Source organism: Gymnoscopelus microlampas (assembly GCF_963454915.1).
Source record: "Gymnoscopelus microlampas genome assembly, chromosome: 15".
NCBI lineage: Eukaryota > Metazoa > Chordata > Actinopteri > Myctophiformes > Myctophidae > Gymnoscopelus > Gymnoscopelus microlampas.
Window position 1 is genome coordinate 37900100 of NC_139952.1, and position 21899 is coordinate 37921998.

At 42.7% G+C, this 21899-nt stretch overlaps 1 protein-coding gene across 4 annotated transcripts in view; it reads left to right on the forward strand.

Annotated features, from left to right (window-relative positions):
* LOC311061147 (CCR4-NOT transcription complex subunit 3-like) overlaps nucleotides 1-14638 on the forward strand; it is a 49306-nt gene extending 34668 nt beyond the window's left edge. For 2 of the 4 annotated variants that reach the window (XM_084079695.1, XM_084079697.1), the window contains exons 17-24: nucleotides 1923-2028; nucleotides 2402-2549; nucleotides 2983-3079; nucleotides 4911-5112; nucleotides 5902-5950; nucleotides 6094-6177; nucleotides 6987-7112; nucleotides 9648-14638. In XM_084079695.1, the coding sequence (XP_083935821.1) occupies nucleotides 1923-2028; nucleotides 2402-2549; nucleotides 2983-3079; nucleotides 4911-5112; nucleotides 5902-5950; nucleotides 6094-6177; nucleotides 6987-7112; nucleotides 9648-9746 (911 nt within the window). In that variant the 3' untranslated portion in view covers nucleotides 9747-14638. The remainder of the gene's footprint in view (nucleotides 1-1922; nucleotides 2029-2401; nucleotides 2550-2982; nucleotides 3080-4910; nucleotides 5113-5901; nucleotides 5951-6093; nucleotides 6178-6986; nucleotides 7113-9647) is intronic. The other 2 variants (XR_014602374.1, XM_084079696.1) reach the window with 2 other exon arrangements.
* The last annotated feature ends 7261 nt before the right edge of the window (nucleotides 14639-21899 follow it).

The window sequence follows — 21899 nt, forward strand, 5'->3', positions numbered from 1 at the left end:
ATGAGCTCACACAAAAGTCCTGGAAACAGCCAGGTCAGTGGTCTAGCGGTTCTGTGTCCAAGACAGACCATAATTATACACATGGACTTTACGTCAGACTCATAACCTGTACTCGACTCATAACCATAGTTGTCAGGTGGTAACCCGCTTAACATGAAGTGGCATCTTGAGTCTATAATATCGTTGCTGTCAGGCAGAAACCTCTTAGCTCCATATTCTAACTTATTGCGTTTGTTTTCGTAAATGAATGCCCTACTTGATCATACTACAGCGTCACACAAAGGTATCAGATATACAAGCTCGTAGATCTGCTACTTTGGTTATTTTAGAATTTGAATCCTGAAAACTAACAGTTTTGGACATATGAGGTTTCCACCCGACAGAGACGATGTTCACATTAATACCATTAGACCAAGGGTGAATGACACCCTCAAATCACATGCACAGGCTAGTCAGTCAGTCTAGTACTATACATGGTGGGGGAAAGACAGTAAGGCCTACGACTGGGCAATTAACCGAAGATATATCGAAAACCCATATTTAGAACCAATAACTGACTCTTAACTGAATCTTGCTCATGTAGGTGGGTTTCTTTTGATAGTATTTTTACATTTCTTTATATATCAACAAATCAAATATGTATATATTTTTTATAATCGACTAAATTGATTAGCCTGATCAACTACTTAACCCTCTCTTATCCGTTGTTTTACAATGGTGGCGTACGACATTTGCAAAAATAGCCGAGCTTGTAGATCTGCTATATTCGTAAAATAATAATAAATCTTTCATTAACCCATTTAGACCTGAGGCCGATTCTAAAAAAGCCTTGTAAATCCTGACCTAAGTTTTCTGAAAAACTTCATTTTTTCAAAAATTACAACAAATGTATGTTTCTATATACTGTACATAGCAACAAGAACCCCAAAAGGGGTTCGCGTCCTGAAAGGTATAGTTACAAATAGGGGTTCCCGCCCAAAATGGGTTAATTGTAATTGAGGCAAAAGTTTGAAATAATTGTGATACTGAATAAAAAAAACCGAATGTATTGCTTTCCCCCCAAAACTATTGTGATGATTTGAAAACTCGTGAACCAGAGCTCCCTTAGTTGCATTTGAAGGTACATTTCTTTGGAAACCTTCAAGTGTGTTCGAATGACGAAGGTTGTGAAATATGTTGTTGGGAATGGTTCCATCTTCTTGAACTCAAGAAACCGATGAAGCAACAAATCATTCAATGCATGTTATTACTGTTATTAGGTGAGAGATGGTTGTTGTGCACTAGGGGTGTGTTTGGCGTGGGTGGGGGGTGGGTTTGTTGTAGCTTTTGGCTTAATGTTGCAGTCACAATGCAAGTTGCAACTTATAACTCCTCTATTTGACACATTTTGAAAAGAGTGGAAGAAGGTATACCCATGTCTACGGGCCGATTCAGCATAGTGAAGAATGTAGCTTAATTTTAAATCTATTTAAAATGAATTTGCAGCCTCTCAAACAAGTTTAGGTTTGCTGAACACAGTTAAGCAAAACCTGCATTTTTTTTTTAAATCGTGAAGATTTTTGCAAATCTTTGAATAGGCCTATATTCCTTGAGCACCACTGATATAGAAACCATACGTTTTTCAGAAAACTGTTAGGATTTAGAAGACATTTGGCCTCAGGTCTTAATGGTTTAAGAGCAGTCAGCATTTGGCATAATTTAATTTTTGCTTTTAGTTTTTTATGTGCATGTACATTGCACTCATGTTTACCTACTGTTGTTACTATGTGCGGTTGTATTTATTCTTGGACTTTGCACTCCTTGGTTTTAATTATTGTTACTTTTAATATTCTGTTCATGTGCAGCCCTTTGGGATGATGTTTGTGATATTGAGCTAGTGTATAATAAAATGTGACTTGACATGTCTGCCTTGTCTGCCTCAGGTTACAGTGCTGTGGTAGCAGACAGCACGCCAGACTCCGCCCTCAACAGTGCCAGCCAGTCACAAAGCAGCCAACCCTCATCTCTGACGTCCACAGCCAATCAGCCGTGAGTACTCTACATGTGCTCAATGGCTAATGCTGGCATTAATGCTGATTAATGGTGCTTTTTTGGACGACGATAAGTAACACTTTCAATAAATGTACAGTAATGTTTTCTTTTCTTATGGAAGAAATACAGCTAGATGACGTTGGTGTGATCACATTATTGAGCTGCAATACATACAGTAAAGTTAAGGACGCAAATTATGTTAGCAGATGCTAATTTGTATCCGTAGTCACCGACATGTAACAGCAACACGAGATATTACAGAAAGAAACAGGTGTATGTCCCTGACATGTAACAATCAAACACGAAACCAACATTGGTTTCGTGTTTGATTTGAAATGCAACATTATAAAAGTATTTTTTCCCTCCCCAGCAAGGACAGTGGTCCCAGTTTGCTGGGGTCCATGAATCTGCCCCCCAGCTCGCCTTGTCCGGTCTCCTTCAGCGAGGTGAAGCCTGCAGGCGGTGGCAGCCTGCTCAACGGACCGCTCTCTTACACGCAGGCCTCCGACAGCCTCAAGGTGGGACAGGGTTTCTGCAGATCTGTAAAAAAAGTCTTAAATTCAATTATGTAAAAATAACGACTTAAAAATACTTAGACAGACTTAAAGTCATGCTTCAAAAGGCTTAATGCTACACACAGGCCTCTGACAGCCTCGAGATGAGAAAAACCTCCTTTACCTCCGAACTTTGGGAAGTCTCCACTATGGCTGTGACTGTCGATTAATTTCTTTCTATCGATTAATATTTATTTTATTAAAAAATATAGATACATATTAACCGCTTAAAACATTGTCATGCAAAAACTGGTGAAAATAGCCGATGTACAAGCTCACAGATACTGTATGCTGCCTTGCTTTGCAGTTTTGTATCGTTAGTAAGCTGCCAGTGTGAACGCAGCATGAGACTTTTATGGAGAACAGTTTTCTCATGATTCCCTCTGGTCTTGTCCAGCCACAGGAGCCACTGAGCAGCCTCAAGTCCATGGCTGAGAGAGCAGCACTAAGCTCAGGGATGGAGGGGGACATGCCCTCCTTGCATCTATCCACAGGTACACATTTTAATGTCTTTCTTTCTACATTTATAAAATGCTTCTGATGTCCTATACACTGGAAATAACATGTGTCTCAGTGCATGAATCCAAACAAGTTCAGAATATACAGAATGTAAACAACACACATGGTCATATGCTTCCGTCTGTCACAGGCAGACGGAAGCAGCCGTGTGCGCGCGTGCGCGCACACACACACACACACACACACACACACACACACACACACACACACACACACACACACACACGTGTTGGCTCAGCAGCATATTTGAACTGGAAACATAATATATGACACCTCCACATATATTCCCAGTTCAAATCTGCAGCTGAGCCAATCAAACGGAGCTATGGGAAACTGTACTGGAACAGGAAAATATATATGCCACCTTCTGGAAACCTGGTGGCTATAGTTATGCATAGAGCCTCTATACCCTCTTTCCCCAATACTCAATGCCCGCCGCACAAAAGCCCACCAACATGTGTACATGCATAACACACATGCAAATAATAGCGAACGTGCCCACATACCGTTACGTCCCCGTCTAGGGGAAAAAAGGGATTCAACATAAAGTGGGATTGAAACCCGTTTTTATTAATTAAGATATTTACGTTAATTGAAATAGACTTTAACAAAATCATATGACTTCTTAGGGACATAAACATAAGCATACTAAGACTAACCTGGAGTTTAAACCACTAACCTGACAAACGCAAAATAAAGTTACAACAAATTGCTAATTCTACTCTACTCTAATGTACCAAAGCAGGACGTAATACAAAAAGCTGGCTTCTGTGGCCCAGTGCACATTACCAAGTGACTGGAGGTAGAGGACTCAAACATACAAAGTAACACAAAGAACACCAAGTGTGTATGTGTGGGTGGACAGCATTACTGCAAATGTCTTAAGTAGTCTTCTTCAACCAATCGCTGGAAGCAGTGGTGATTGGCAGCCAGCAATCAGGCGAGGGACAGCACCTGGAAGTGAACACTCACACTCACTCCCATACATACACTGATACAAATCCCACAGACACAGCGCCACACAATACTCACACTCGTAACACATACATACAGTACAGTGAAATCCTGTGTTCATTCAAATGAACGCTGAGGCTGTTGCTGTGCACAAACCCGGACGGTGCGTGTGTGGAGGTAAAGACATTTCAACGATAAGGAAAGTGCATGCATATGGAGATACAGAGCACACACACACACACACACACACACACACACACAGAGAGAGCCCGTAGCAGTGGGTTTGATAAAAGGTACTGTGGCCCCACTTTGCCAGGCAGCAGAAAATAGAAGAGCAGCAGCATAATGGAGCACAGTGTCACCACCTACACTCTACCACCTTCTGTACAAGAGCTGCTGATTACTGACTTTCAGCCCTGACTTGTAACGCTTCGCTTATGTACTCCGTCGTGTGCTGGTTTTTGCACACCGGAAATAGCAGATCTTCAAGCTCACACGACACGCGTTGCATCGCGTGAGCTTGTAGATCGGCTGCACCGGCACACAACAAAAGTATCCCATCAGACTTCTAACATCTCTCTGAGATCTCTCTGAGAGCGTAAAATGACGGGTCCATTTGGTTTCATTTTACGCTCTCAAGAGTAAAAGGGTCCATTTGGTTACCAACTCTCCATTTATCCGGGGACCACCTGGAACCCCCTCAAGGACTACTGGTGGTCCCCGGACCACTGGTTGATAGAACCACTGTCCTAGAGAACATATTGAAGAGATGACTTATTCATGGTGGATTCAAATTGGATTCAAACATTTTAGGGAATAATAAAATGTATTTGATTCTCTCTCTCTCTCCAGACATCTTCCCTAGCACTACGGCCCCCTCGGGGCCCCCGTCGGTCCCCCAGCAGCACTCCCTGTCGGAGGTGAGCATCCCCCCGTCGTTGGGGGTGTGTCCCCTGGGCCCGGTGCCCCTCTCCAAAGACCAGCTGTACCAGCAGGCCATGCAGGAGTCCGCCTGGACGCACATGCCCCACCCCTCCGACTCAGAGAGGATCAGGTAACGTCCCAGACCCCCCCAGTACAACCACAGACAGTCAGTGGTGGAAAGTGACTGAAGTACATTTTGTTGCTTGTCGTCGGGCAGAAGCCTCTAATCTCCATATTTAAAAAAAAAAATCTCGTAAATTAACGCCATACTTGACCATACTACAGCGTCATACAAAAGCATCAATAGTAGCAGATCTGCAAGCTCGAAACGTGGCTAGTTTTGAGCTTTTCGATGTGCTACTTTTGCTATTTTTTAATTTGAATACTGAAAAATAACAGTTTCCACCCGACAGAGAAGATTTGTATTTGAGGAGATAGACCTTCATTGACCTTTTTTATTATTTTACTCTCCACTACAGTTATTTGAAAACGTACAAGTTACTTTGTAGATTTTGATTATTATTAGAAAACATACATTTACCACTTATGCCCTGTTCAAACCTGACAAAAACATCCTTCCCAAAGACGCAAGTTCATTCTTTGCATTTGTTTTGGGTGGGGGGTTAATCAAATACTAATCGATTTAATCAAGTATAATACGTAATCAAAAAATAAATTAATATATGTAATAGCCGATCTAAGTTCACAATGTGTCGATCCATAGAATCGATACAATACTCAATAAGAACATATTAACCCATTTAGGCCTGTTACATTACTGTTACTTATATGTTGTTTTACCTTTTAAAGCCGGGAACTAAATGGGTTAAATAGTGGCAGCTCTTATATTCATGTATTGAGAAACGGACATTGAAGAGTGTGTGTGTGTGTGTGTGTGTGTGTGTTCTTCCTACCATAGGCAGTACCTGATGCGGAACCCGTGCCCTACGCTGCCTTTCCACCACCAGGTAAGGCCTGTCCGTCAACAATTATTACATAACGGCGTGACTGACCGCAATTATCTGAGGTAGTCTCTATTGTTTGCATGACCATGAATCATCTGGTAAAATGTCATGACGGTGACAACTCTCTCCCCTCCTCCTCCCACCAGGTGCCCCCTCCTCACTCAGACTCTGTAGAGTTCTACCAGAGACTGTCCACAGAGACCCTGTTCTTTATCTTCTACTACCTGGAGGTATGTGTGTCTACAAAATAATTTGTTTTGTGTTTTTCGCCATTTAGACAAAAATGACACCTTGTGTCATTTTAGATTTCTTAGGCTATTCAAAAAATAGCAGATATACGAGCTCGTAGATCTGCTATTTTTGGGGGGAAATTGTGAAGATTTTTGCAAATCTTTAAATATATGTATATATATTTTAAAGCTAATTTTTTTAACTCCGATCTGTGCTTCTGGGGGGTCCCTGGAACAACCTATTTTGAGATGGGGGGGCGGCGGCCAAATACATATCATTTTGGGGGGTCCTTGACATGGAAAAGTTGGAGCACCACTGATACAGCAACTGTTTTTAGTTGTGTATTATGTACAATTATTTGACAGCTTTTAGTTGCTAGTTATTTTGCAGATTTAGATTATTAATGCAAAACATACATTCACTAATTAAGCTCTAATTTACATTTTGGCTCTTCAGCAATAGCTGATCTACAAAGTCCTTATAAGGATATCACAAATCCAACTTGTTGGGAAATTGTATAAAACATTTAATTTGAGTTGGTGTTACAATTATTAAAAGATTCAGGTTAGGTATAAGGTTTTTGAGGTTAGGTTTGATTGGGGCCTGCAGGTTAAGTTAAAATTGCATATTTGTTGAGAAATTAGATAATAAGATCTATCTATCGTCCAATTTTTTATTACCTTCTTCTGATCTAACAAGATTTCTCTCCTCTCATCTCCTCTCATCTCCTCTCGTCTCCTGCCATTTCCCTCCGTCTTTTCTCCTTGTTTCAACCATCACACCCCCACCCCCCCTCTCTCCTCTGCAGGGCACTAAAGCTCAGTATCTGGCAGCCAAAGCGTTGAAGAAGCAGTCATGGAGGTTCCACACCAAGTACATGATGTGGTTCCAGAGACACGAAGAGCCCAAGACCATCACTGACGAGTTTGAGCAGGTCAGTCTCTGCCTCCTTAACTACTGAAACCCCATATCGTTGCTGTCGGGCGGAAACCTCATACCTCCATATTCAAACTTTTTGTGTTTTTCCGTAAATTAACGCCCTACTTGATCATACTACAGCGTCATACAAAAGCATCAAAAGTAGCAGATCCACAAGCTCACGAAGCGACGCGTTTTGAGCTTGTCGATCTGCTACTTTTGTTGTTTTTGAAATTGAATCCTGAAAAGTAAAAGTTGGACATATTATGAGGTTTCCACCCGACAGAGACGATATGCTTGGTTGACCGGGGTCCCCCAGGGGCCTTTCTTTTATTTATTTTTACCTGCACGCTAAATCTCTTCGCCGAAAATAAAATAGCCGATCTATAATCTCACAAGTTGTAAGCTTGTAGATCGGATTTCTTCGGTCAAATATTCGCCTATTTTCAGGTTAAAGGACAACTTTGTTTTTTTACAACCAAGGTTTATGTTTTAGATTGTAATTAAAGTAAATAAAAGACGAGTGTTAATTTTTTTTAATTTACTGCTTTTTATAGTTTTAGCAATTTTCACAATCTTTTTTACAGTGTTTTCACAGTGGGCGGGGGCATTCTGTCCGGTGGCTAAATATGTATTTTTTTAACACATTAACCCGGCGTTTTCTTTATTATTATTTACAGTAGCTCTTCTAGCCCCCAATAACTCACATCTGGCCATCTCAGACAGCCGGACCTTTTTTATTGTGTAAAAAAGGCATATTTAGCCACCGGACAGAATGCCCCCGCCCACTGTAAAAAATATCGCAAAAAATGCTAAAACTATAGAAAGCAGTAAATGAAAAAAAAATTACACTCATCATTTATTTACTTTGATTACAAGCTAAAATATAAACCTTGGTTGTAAAAAAACAAAGTTGTCCTTTAAAGGGGAACACTCCACTGTCAAATGTGTGAACGTTTAGTCAATTTGTCACAATAACTCGTTCCATCTATGCAAAAACATGAGAATGAGAAAACTCTGTTTTTCTGTCCCATTCTGAACATGGAGTTTAGCTGTCTGGTCCTACTACAATTCCCAGAGTTCCGTGCAGCAATTTGGTAGTAGTAACAGCTCTAATTTTTTATGTCTTCTCTGCACGGACAAACTCATGGTCACGAGTTGCCATGTCTGATTTCAATCAAAACTTTTAAAGTAAGACAGAAGTGATAGTTTCTGGTTAGGATTCTCCTGTCTTTCTCCCTGGCTGGTATCATCCTCCCCTGTGTAAAAAAAAAAACCTGGGTGTCACCTTTGATGCCAGTTTCAAATTTGATAAACGGGTCAGCACTGTGGGTTAGAGCTAGCTTTTTCCAGTTGCGGCTATTGGCCTATCTCTCCCCCCAGAGATCTAGAGAAGGTTATCCACGCCTTGATCTCAACCAGACTCCACTATTGTAACTCCCTGTACGTCGGCATAGATCAGTCGTTGCTTAGACGTCTGCAGCTCATCTATAACGCCGCTGCCCGCCTCCTTACTGGCAAAAAAAGAAGCGGGATCACATTACTCCTGTTCTGGCCTCGCTCAGACTCTGTAGAGTTCTTCCAGAGAGTGTTTGTTTGAGAATCGATTTTAAGCTTTTTAATGTTTGTTTTCTTCTAAACGACGGCATCCCATCCAGAGCTCTATAAGGTCGGCCCACCAGCTGCTGCTGGTCGTGCCTAAGACCACGTTAAAAACTAGAGGTGACCGAGCTTTTGCTGCGGCCGCCCCCCAGGCCATGGAACAGCCTGCCCTTTCACGTCATGCTGCATTCACACTGGCAGATACAAAGATACAAAGCTACACAGTTGCTTTGTAGCTTTGTGTCTGAAGTTGAAGCCTGCTCAACTTATTTGTAGCTTTTGTAGCAGCTACAAATGTCAGATGTATCTTTATGTCACTGGCGTCCATTGAAAATGAATGGTAGATTGTAACTTTGTAGCTACCAGACAATCCCTGCAATCTGAGCTGCTATGGGCGATACCGGGAGCACTGACCAACTCGACACCATGTATTGATCATTATTACTCCTACTGCCTACAGGGCACCGCGTACTTGAGGCTGGGAAAGAGTGGAGTGTTCCTTTAAGCTCTAGAAGGGAACACTGGTTCACTGGAGCGTGTACGTTTCAGTTCACGTTTCACTTTCAAGTAATTTAGTGGACGTTCTTATCCAGTGTAACACTGAGTGAGCAATTAAGGTCATTTAGTGTGTGTGAATGGTCAGTAGAAGCATTCTGTCTGCTGTGAACAATTAGAATCATTTTGACAGTACAATATAAATGTACAGGAGTTTTTCTTGAAGTCGGTGCTCAAAATGCATACGCTTTTTTTAATGGCAAGTGACACATTTTCGTATTCTCCCTGGCATAAAACATTTTCAGATGGGGTTCCCTGGCCAAATATATATTTGGGGGTCATTGACATTTGAGAACCACTGAATTAATCATTGTTTTTGTTCCTTGTTTGCACTCAGTTAGTGAAAATTGTTTGTTGGATCAACTGACCTCTGCCCCCCCTTCTCTCTCTCCAGGGAACATACATTTACTTTGACTACGAGAAATGGGGCCAGCGCAAGAAGGAAGGATTCACGTTTGAGTACAGGTACCTGGAAGATCGAGACCTCCAGTGACACACAACACGCAGCAAATGGACACACACACACACACGTACACACACTGACTGACGGACGGACGGACGGACGGACGGACGGACGGAGGAAACAACGAGAGCAGGAGCGAGACATGCGCAGACGAAAAGACAAGCAAAAAGGAGAGGGATTTCGACTGAAAGTAACAAGGAGGGTGGACTAAAAAAAGCCCTTGACATTCCTGGATTTGACGCTCGACGCGAAGGGCGAGGACGGAACACCAAGGAGCGAGACAGAGCCGGGGAAACCCCCCCCCTCGAGGGAGTTTGACGGAAGTCCACGGGTGCAGCGTCTGGCGAAGCACTTCAACCAAGCTCCTCCCTCTTGACCTCCCGTGTCCCGCCCCGCCCCCCCAATACCATTACAACACTTGACTTTCCATTCCCTCCTTTCCTTCTGTGTTTCCTCTCCTCTTCTCCTTGTCCTGTCATCTCCCTCCATCAATAACAATGCCTTCTTTTCTTTCTTTCTTTCTTTCTTTCCCTTTGCAAATGAAGCTGTTTTTATTCTCTTATTAGAACTGGAACTCTCTTTTAAAGACGACAACTCTTTCTCTCTTTTTGTTTTTTGGTGGAATATCATGTAAACAAAAAGGAATGCGTTCACACACGACATCCTGACTATCAAAAGCTCCTTTTTCTCTGTTTATGTTTGGAAGCACTGGTTCTCAAACGTCGGGTTCGGGGAGTGGGCGGGAACCAGATATATAACCCGAGCTGTCCTGACCAAATTTCAGCTTTGTCAGACCTACAATTGAGAGTGTTGAGGCCGGCATGAAGCTAAGCTTTATGTGCAACATTACGGGACCATTTTAGTTGTTGAAGATAATATCGCTGACTACTTATTGTTTTCTCGGAACGGGCTAGAGCCGTTCAGGTATGTTCTAGACCATTCTGGATGTCAAAGGTCGTATTTCTCAAACGCATTAAGCCTAATTCATACTTAGTTGCACACTGTTGCCGTAGATATACAAGCTCACAACGCGTCACATCCGTGATTCGTTGCAAGCCAGTATAAATCAGGCTCAAAGCTATCACAGTTCCATTTCATCAGAAAACAGTGTCCAAAAATGGGCCATTACGGGTCTGTTACTCTGAGAATGTACAAATGGAACCAAATGGACCCGTCAGGGTTCCATTTTGTTACACTCACTGAGTTGAATTAACCCTGAGAAAATTACAGTGTGTAGACTGGGGTCCCAAAGATAGAAGAATTGATTCCATTTGTACACTTTGAGTTACCCCGCAAGGGTCCATTTGGACCGCTGATGGGCCCCCGGACCAGACGTTGAGAACCAGTGTTTTAAACCCATACGTTGCCCCTTCCTCATTGCCCCCCCCCTTATAGCCAAAGATGATTGGTTCTCGTGCTACTGCATATTGAGGGGCAGCGTTGCAGTGCAATGAGAACGGACTATGGTGGTAGCCAGCGTACAAGCCCCGCCCACTAGCACAGCGATCATCACGTGGCCGCGCCGCCGTGATAAATAAAACGTAAGTGGAATATATAATCAGAGACGGCTTCTGCACGCCTGAGGTTGCTTGACAGACGATCCAAAGTTGTGTACAAGCGTGATACGAGAAGCTCTCATCATGATCGGCTATTTTTGGTCAAGCATAAATCAAATATAAATCAGCCTTACTTGCTATTAGGACATTTTGCTTTAACCGAGACTTTGGTCACGCTGAATTAAGACAGCTGAATTAAGACATGCCTGAAAAGAAATCATGACGTCGCAATTTTTATTTCTGATTAAAAAAAAACCATTTTAATGGCCAGTATGAGTATCAAAGCATTTGTTTTCTGAGCGTACACTGGCGGCGTAATCCAAAATGATCTGACATAGGCGCTGGTCAAGTATGGGTTTAAAAGTTCCCTGTCTAGCATCATCTCACTCCTTTCAAACGGACTGGTTGCGATCGAAGCGGGGGTTGTACGCGCGACACTAAGGAGCAGGGTGTGAAATGGCCACCGAGACCCCAGCTAAGCGCTGGTAAATCTTTTGTCTGTTGCTGGTAAAAATTTGTTACCAGCCCCTTTGGCAGCTAAACCAACCATTGTTTTTGGAGGTCCTGTTGTTTTCATAAAATCCAGCTGGCTGGTAATACACTGTGTCTGGTGACATTTTGGGATGAACCAGTCGCTGGTGGCCGGTGGGCCAAAAGGTTTGGTTTGGCTTTACCAGTGGCCTCATACCTACAGTACCAGTGCGTTAACCTCGAGAGAAGAGTACGTACACAAGGACAGAGTCACTTGAAATACATAAATATCGTCGCTGTCGGGCAGAAACCTCTTATCTCCATATTCTAACTTTTTGTGGTGTTTTTTGTAAATGAACGCCCTACTAATCATACTACATAAGTCACACAAAAGTATCATAAGTAGCAGATCCGCAAGCTCGAAACGTGGCGCGAAGCGACGCGTTTTGATCTTGTAGATCTGCTACTTTTGCTATTTCTGAATTTGAATCCTGAGATCATGAGATTCCCACCCGACAGACGATATTCAAAATAATGCATACTTCAATGTGGTTGCAAAAAACATTCTAAGCACAGTTTTCTCTTAATACAATAATGTGAAGTTTCACTCTTGACCTTTCATACAAGATCTAGGAATTGAAGGACATTATCTACGTTAAGAGCGTCAGATAAATGCCTGTACAAATTCTAGATTTACATCAATTTAACCCACAGGGTTAACACACTGGTTAATGTATGAAAATGAAGCCATTTGTAAGGTGTAGCACTAAAAGCGCTACCCTGTTTCTTAGAGAGCCACCATGTCGATTCATGCCACAAGGGCTTATAGAAAACAGAGACCTGTTTTTAATAGGCCTTTAGAAACCCTTCCTTCCAACCAATCGCATCCGTTCGTCCAACCGCCATCAATCAGCCAGGTACTGGTTGAATTTGTACCTTTTGTCCTCATCACCAATCACTCTACCCGACTCACCAGCCACCTTTTCCTTGGTTGAATAATATTTGAAGCCCTATTTAAGGAAATGGGATTGCACTAGCAATAGCCTCTTTTTTTTTTAGTCGTTGGCTTAAAGATGGAGCATTTCTTTGGCACTGAACTTCTCAGGAAGATTCCAATAAACCAGTGTTAATCTCTTAAGTTGGGGTCCAGGGACCCTCTCAGGGTTGACGACCCTTAACCCTCAAATGGCCTGTAACTCAGTGACAGTTATGGGAGTCCTTTTGAAATTATAACGTTTGAGAAACACTGCAATAAAACCCTTTGGTTTCTCAAGGACCCCAGACTGCTAGGTAGTATCCGATACATTCACGTGGGTTTTCCCAGGTTTAATGAAATGAGTGCCTGCTTGTTATCGTTTGGAAAGAAAATGGCCAGCTGCTGTCTTGGGGTCTAAGGACTAGGGCTGAGCGTCACTCACTACCTATAGGTGACAATCCCATTCCTTTAAATAAAAAAAAACACGGGCCGCACACACGCCAACCAGTCGGGGTGGCCTTCTTTACAAACTGACGTTTTATCAAATCGTCTCGGTCGGGTGGAAACCTCATTTGTCCAAAACTGTTACTTTTCAGGATTCTAATTCAAAAAGTAGCAAAAGTAGCAGATCTACAAGCTCGAAACGTGTCGCTTTGCACCGCGTTTCTAGTTTGCAGATCCGCGACTTTTGAAGCTTGTTGTATGACGCTGTAGTGTGATCAAGTAGGGCATTAAATTACGAAAATAAATATGGAGATGGGAGGTTTCTGCCCGACAACAGCGAGCGATAAACCCGAGGCTGTCACGGCGGTTGAATCGACAAAAGTTCCCACCCACCCCTTCTTTCTTTCTTTCTTTGAACCCTTCATCATTCCTCCTTTTTTGGGCCTTCCTCCGCTCTTCCGGTCTGTACTGAAAACAGCAGGAACCAATTGACATCTACTACCAGCACTGCTGCCCTCCTCCTCCTCTTGAGTCTCTACTTCTCTACACTGAATGTTTACATTAAAAGAGGGGTTGAACCAGGCAGAACGAACAGGGGGCCCACAATTAGTTAACACATTTACTGCCTAAAATATTGTTATTGTTGATATTATTATGTTGTGATCTTAGCTTTACCCCCCCTGCCTTCAAAGTCTGTTGCATAAAAACAGTGGTTCTCAAAATGTTCCTTTTTGTATTATTTCAAGCACCTCCCCGTTTTGTATGCATTAAAAGGCCACGTAGTACCACCATAACTCAAGAGTTACAGACCTGTAAAGGCTCCGTTTGATTCCTAACCATCAATCATTTAAGCTGGGGACCCCCTGGAACCCCCACTTTGAGAACCACTGGCATAAAGAGCAGCTAGCTGGGTAGCTTTCCTGTCGTAAACACTCTTCGTCTCTCTCTTTCCCTCTCTACCAGGGATGTAACGATACCAAAAAAGTCACGATACGATAATGTCACAATAACAATAATTGTTACATCCCTTCCTCTTTCTTTACCACTCTTTTCTCTCAACGAGCAAGCCAGCGCCATTCTCCTCCCTGTGCAGTATACGTTTTCTTCATTTCTTTTTTGTTTTCTCAGGAAAGTGTTTCATTGGCCATTTTAACCAGGAAATAAAGCCACACATTTTGTCATCATCATTACATAACAACCCCCCCCCCCCCCCCCCTCTCCCATTCAGATTAAGCAGACTCACACCAAAACGGTCATTTTCTTTTCTGAATTAAATGACCCCCGATAATTACCAATGGCCCTTTCATTTCATAAAAAATGTTTCTTATTATTTGTAAGAAAAAAACAAAAACAAATACGTCTTATCCTCCAACATTTGGAGCGTCAACCGCGGAAGAGACCTTGTATTTCGTTGTTGTTTTTCGTAGTTTTGCTTTTTTTAATACACGTGTTTGTGAATTTTGCATTTATTTCTTTTCTTGAGTGAGAAAAACACGTTGAGGAGAATGAGAGAAACTATGTTTCTTTATCAAAAAACAAACAAGTCGGGGGGCCGTGGTGGGAGGTGGCGTTTTGATGGCCGGACGGACAGACAAAACTTCGGGCGGAAGCCTTGTACTGTATGTCCAAACCTTTTTTAAGTTTCAGGAAATGGAACAAAAAAAGAACCTGTGTTCCAGTGTTTCCAATGTACTTATTATTTAGCTACAAGCACTTGTTAATACTTTTCATTGGTTAAATATTCATAAAATCCACACACACTTAACCACTTTCTTTTTTAAGACAGCGGAAATTGTAGATCAGTTATTTTCGCTCAACTCTTGTACGACGAAGTAGGACATTAATTGACCAAGAAAGCCATACGTTGAAGTACAGACATACAAGGTTTCTGCCTGACAGACGAAACTAATTATTTTCCACTTTGACAAGACAGTCCAGCTTTTCTTTCCTTTCTCCTCCTGCATATTTTGGTAAAAGCTGAAAGGTGGCGAGAGGGCACCGGAGAAGCCGAAATGTGAATCTCTCTCTCTCTCTCTCTCTGCCCAACTTTTTACAAAGTGTTGTACAGTTTTTTTGTTTTGTTTTTTGTTTTTCAAACCAATCCCCTCCTCTCCGCTCTCTCTCTCTCTCTCCCTCTCTCTCTCTCATTCTTTCATTTGTCATCGGGGACAGCGTGACTAAAAATGACACTTGCAAAGTGGAGCTGGGGAGGGGGGAGGGGCGGGGGGAGACAAAGCAAAGTACATATTGACATAACCATGAATAAAAGATTGTAAGATATTAATAAAATAATTACTTTTCAGAAAATAAATTTGACCATTTCTTTGTATTTGTTTATTGATGTATATATATTAAAGCTGAACTATGTAACCATCCTTTTCTACTATACCCCGGATTTGAACCCGAAGTTCTGACATTTTCTTAAGATATTTTTTTGTGGCTTTTATGCCTTTATTTTGACAGGACAGTAGGCTGACAGGAAATGGGGAGAGAGTTGGAGGGAGACATACAGCAAAGATCGTCGGGAACGGGAATCGAACCCGCTACACGCTGTCATGCTGGATTACCAGTTTATGTGGTATGCGCCTGGACCGCTAGGCCAGCGGACACCCCTGAAGTTCTGACATTTTTTGAGACGATAGAGCCTGCCTGCTTGGTCAGGTGATAAATTGAATCTTGACCTCCAGGTCAAAATGTGTGTCAGATCCTATGTCTAGCGGCGAGACATGACCTTTGACACGATCGAAATGAGCAGGGAGACAAAATACAACCACCCCAATTGTATAAGTTATATTGTATTAACATACTCTACTATACAGATTGGACAAACTTACATTTTATTCATTAAAGAAAAGTTTAATTACAACCTCATTATGTCCAAAATTATTACTTTTTAGAATTCACAATTCAAAAATATCAAACAGTAGCCGATCTACAAGCTCAAAACGTGGCGCGAAGCGACGCGTTTTGAGCTTGTGGATCTGCTACTGTTTGATATTTTTGTGTGACACTGCAGTATGATCATGCGTAGTGCATTAATTTGCGGGGGGGAAATGAATACAAAAGGTCAGAATATGGAGATAAGATGTTTCAGACCGACAGCAAAACGGTATCTTTCTCGGAGAACATTGTGACCATTGTGTCACCAGGTCCTGGGGACAGCATGTCCTGTCCTGACACAAATATGGGGGTTCGTGGGCATGCTCCCCTGGGGTGAGGGGGGGGGCAGGACGTGTTCTCCTGGGGGAGCGTCCCCACAGAGCCCCCCCCCCCCCCCTCCCTAGTCGTGGTGGGTTTTCTGTTTCCACGCAAATGTTGTCACCTTTTTTTTATCCCTTACCTGTTTGAATCCCTGAGTCATTGTTCAGAGACAGAGAGAGAGAGAGAGCCATGAGACTGACAAGGAGAGAGAGAGACAGCAGGCAGGCTGGGATGCAATGGAGACTAGCTACAGTTCATGTCAGTGCTGTGGATTGTGGAGCTCTTCAATGTACAGTAAGTGATTTTGTTGTTAACTGGCTCTATATTCTTATGGCTACTGTATATCACTCTATATCAGGGGTAGGCAACCTTAGTCATGTGGTGCCAACACTGGTACAGGGGAGGAGGGGGATCGCTGGCACACTGGCGTAAGTGTGAGAGAGGTTTTTTTTTCTTTTTAAATTAAATATTCAAAAACAATTTAGTCAGTTAGATTAAGTCACATCTGTATGTAAATTAACCTGACCCTGCCAGATGGGGCGGTATTGAGTAACCTACATCCTGCACATAATTCTACATTCATTCGAACTCCAAACTCTGACTGGGGAGTCTGTGAGATAGGTGGGTTATTGCTCTAATTCAGGGGTCTTCAACAGGGGGTCCGGGACCCCTAGGGGGTCCCCAGAGCTACTATAGGGGGTCCGCCAAATCTTTGTGTGATAGGATTTTGTTTTTTTACATTAACCACTTGAACCCTAGAATTCTTTTTCTGAGGGGAACATTAGCCAAAAATAGCAGATCTACAAGGTCTCGTTGAGAGCTTGTAGATCGGCTATTTTTGGCAAAGAGGCTATACTGTAGGTGTAGAGGTAAAAAAAATAGCAGACTAAGTTAAAAAAAAAACTAATCTGAAACACAATTTTATACAATATAGAGTAGGGGGTCCCTGCTTCATCTCTCTCTCAGCTAGGGGGCCCTTGGCCTGAAAACGTTGAAGACCCCTGCTCTAATTATTAGTCCAATTATCATTACATCCTGATGTGAAAGAAATGATTTCTAAAGGGGAAAAAGAAGGTTATGTAATGTATATAGACAATCAAAAGCTTTTTGTGTGTTTTCTTAAATTAACACCCTACTTGATCATACTACAGCAGCTCCACACAAAAGCATCAACATTAGCAGATCCGCAAGCTCAAAACAACCTTGTAGATCTGCTACTTTGATGCTTTTGAATCCTTTAAAAGAAACAGTTTGGGACATAATGAGGTTTCCACCCTACGTACCACCCCACCCTGTTGTGTGTTTATGAGAGCGGCTTGATGAAAGCAGTGCTGCACAGAGTGGATCTGGGGCACAGCCAGTGTCGCCATGTCTGCTTATTATAAGCGATGTTGGGCTCGTCGTTCTGTAAAGTCGCTTAAATATCGGTCGTTGCGTTTTTTGGGGGGGGCTTGTTTCTAAAGTGTAGTTGCTTAATTGGGCGTTGCTTCCTAAATGTTGTTTAAACCAGTGGTTCTCAAACATTTTCATGTCAAGGACCCCGGAATTAATATGTATTTATTTCTCCACGGACCCCCTCCATCTAAAATATGTTGTGCCAGGGACCCGCATACCAGATTTATGTTGTTAAAATGTCACCATTTTTGTCCACGATTCTTTTTTTTAAAACATAGTAGATCTACAAGCTCGATCTTTGTAGATCTGCTATTACCAAATATCGGATGCATATCGTTTTAAAGTGCTCATCTGGCCTATAATAGTCGCTTGTTTTCATAGACCCTGGTTGCTTATGTCTCTCGCAACGTCTGGCAACACTGATCTGGGCCACGGGCCAGACCAGCTAAATAATACACAGTAGTGTAGTGCTTCTCACAACATGTTCATGTCCAGGACACTGCTCTCATTAAACTGCTCTCTAAACCTGTGGTTCTCGAGGCGGGGTCCGGGGGAACCCCTCACCTCAGGGCTCCTTGAAGGGGTTCCCGGGGACAAGAGACTTTTGTCCTAAATGTGTAAAGTCCTAGGTGTAAAGTATTCTATCTTATCTATACGCCCAAAATTGATAGATCACTGACTTTTCTTTAATATTCGGAAATAAACGTTTTTCGGAAAAAACGTATGTTTCTATATCAGTGGTTTTCAAACTTTTTCATGTCAAGGACCCCCAACATGATATGAATTTGGCCGCGGACCCCCATCTCAAAATATTCTGTTCCAGGGACCCCCAGAAGCAAAGATTTAAGTTAAGGTTTGCCTTAAAAGAATATATATATTCAAAGATTTGGACACATTTTCACGATTTTTCAAAAATAGCAGATCTACAGGCTCGCTATGAGCTTGTAGATCGGCTATTTTTGAATAGCCAAATGTGGAAAATAATGCTTTTAAGCTCAAATCAAAAAGTGACACAGATGCGTTCCAGGTCTTAATGGGTTAACGAATAAAATTAAATGTTGTCCAATCTGTATGGTAGAGTATGTTAATATAATATAACATATACAATTGGGGTGGTTGTATTTTGTCTCCCTGCTCTTCTGTTGAGACTTTTAGATCCTTTTTGAGACATTTAGATTGACACAATGCTGTTTCATGGTTTGACCTGGATTTTAACCTGTATTTTGACTTCAATTTATCCCTTGAGCAAGCCAGTCAGACTCTATTAGCTCAACGGTAAAAGGTTTCAGCACTTGCACAGGAGATCCGGGTTCAAATCCGGCGTAGCAGAGGAAAGTTACTTAGTGCATGCTTTAACTACCTTAGCATGGGGAACCCCTTTTCCCCGGACCCATACTTTGAGAAGAATTGGTTTGGAGTGGAGAGCAGCTTGATGAAAGCAGTGCTCCAAACACAATCTGGGGCGAGGCCGGCTGAATAATACACACTGCTGCTCTGCTTTGAAGTCTCACACAACATGGGCACCGGTACAAAGTACTGTACTCAAGTTTCCACTGGTTCTCAAACATTTTCATGTTCAAGGACCCCCAAAAGAATATGTATTTGCCACGGACCCCCATCTGAAAATGTTTTGTGCCAGGGAAAAAAAGAAAAGAAATGGTAATACTTTTCTTTAAAAAAAGCAGATGTATAAGCTTGCAGCACGGCACGAAGTGACGCGCTGTGAGCTTGTACATCTGTTATTTTTTTAAATAGCCAATGTATAAAATATGGATAAAGTGGTTAAAATGATGGAAACCCCCTGGAACAACCCCCCCCCCCCCCCCCCAAGGACCCCTGGGGGACCCCACTTTGAGAACCACTGCTCTAAACCTGTGGTTCTCAAATCGGGGTCCGGGGAACCCATCACCTTCGGGGTCCTTGGAAGGGGTTCCCGGGGGGTCTCCAGCTAAATGTGTTAGTATACTGTAGCACCACATTCAGTTTAACCACTTTGATCCTATTTTATACTTTGGATATTCAAAAAGAAATAATAAAAACATCAATTTGGAGGTAAAGATAGATAGAATACTTTTTTGGCAAGCAATTAAAAACAACAGTGTCTCCGATCAAAAGCACCAATGTGTATTAGACACAAAAAAAGACAAGCTTGTTTCCATAGTAGTCCACTGTGAGACAATACAACACCCAATCTGGGAACCCATCGCCAAATGAAAAGGAAAAACAGCGCTCTCTGCAGAATCTGTTCTTGAGAGATTATACAACACCCAACACACTATACGTAACAACCGTAAAACACAAACAAATACTAATATAGACAGTTAAGAACAGAACACATGAGTCACACATAAGGTCCTAGGTGTAAACTATGCTAGACAGTATGTACACGCCCAAATTGATCGATGTTTCAACCCCCCAAAATAGTCAGTCTATGATGATCCTTTTGAATAGCAGAAGTATAAAATAGGGTTAATGTAGTTAATAAATAATGCTGATTGTGACACTATGTGACAGTATATTAAAGCGGCACTACTAACTTTTCTTTAATGGATAAAATGAAATGTTGTCCAATCTGTGTGGTAGAGTATGTTAATACAATATAACTTACTAGAGTGTCGGGGGGCTACGCCCCCCTCAACCCCAGCCGCGCACGGGGCCCAGCGTGGCCGTGTGTATATTGGGGGACCCAAATCGCCGGAGTGAAACTGTGGAAAAGTTTTTTTTGAAAAAGGAAAAAATTTGAAGAAATAATATTTGTTATGTTTCAGGGGGTCCACAGGGGGTCCGCGGACCCCCTGATGGTCCACTGACCCCCTGTGGAGTGTTGGGACGCGCAGGGACACCCCTGGAACATTGCGGACCATTTCGGTGTTTTTTTTTTTTTCATGAAGGTGGTTGCTTGTTTCTGGCGCAGGCTGTGCAAACCTGGCAACCCAGCGCATGCTGCCGCACGTTTAAGTGGCGTAGCGTCATGAGGGTCAGTGGGGCCGTGGCTCGGTCAGTGAAGACCCTGTAGTGCGGATGATATGTGGCATAGAGGGGCAGATTGTAAATCCACAGAGGAAACATCCGTGGGCTACCATTGGTTCAGCGATGTGTGCGGTCGCCCTGCGGCCCCTCCTCCTCCACCAATGTGCAGTATTGAGAGCCCTGACGTGACAACAATTGGAGCGATGGGCACTGCACTGTGGTTGGTTAGGGTACACCTAGGGCCCAGGTAGAAGCCAGTTAAAGCCTGCATGGGCAAACCCAGTTAGGACCCGCCTTGGTCCCACATAAACATGGCTAGTTGGGGCCCACCTAAGGGGCAGGTAGAAGCTACTTATAGCCTGCATGGGCATCGCAGTTGGGACTGAAGTGGATGGCGCTGACATTGCTGACATGGGGTCCATATGGTTTAGCCCACCTTGAAACCATATGGGAACTACGCTGGCATGCTGGCTGTAATGCAAACGCTGCATCATACCTGCAGTGTGTAGTTTGATGTTGTGTGTGTAGCAGATATACCTGCAGTGTGTAGATCAATGTCCATAGGAAAGTCAATGCCCAGCAGTGTTTTTTTTCCCCAGCAGAGTTTCTAGTGTCTCTGTGTCTCTCTGGAAGAGGTTGCACATGAACTCTGCAGCCGCACTGAGGCGCTCCAACACAAACACTCTGACATTAAGCTGCTTCACACAACAAACATCAGCACCACGCTGCTGTTTGTCCAAAAGACACAATATCTCCTCTCCCACCGACGTCATGTGTTCATTTATCGACAGCCGTACAGACTCCTTTTGACACATGTTACGTCGTTTATCCAGCTCTCACTGACTCTCCACATCGGGCTGTTATTTTGCTGCGATCAAGTCAACGATGTGAGAGATTAGCTATCACAGACGGACGGACAGGGGGTGAAACATAGTCTTGCGCCATGCCTTTCGGCCTGGCGGAGACAATAAAAAACCGAAAGTAAGGGAAATGGCCATTTCTGCAACAGAAGTAGTCAATAAACTATGCTATGAAAACATGGGCCACATTGGCAAAGAATGTAAGAAAGAGGCAATCATGTAGAAAATAGCCGATCTCCAAGCGTACAAAGCCTCTGAACGTGAGGCGTTTCGAGCTTGTAGATCGGCTATTTTCACAATATTTACTTGT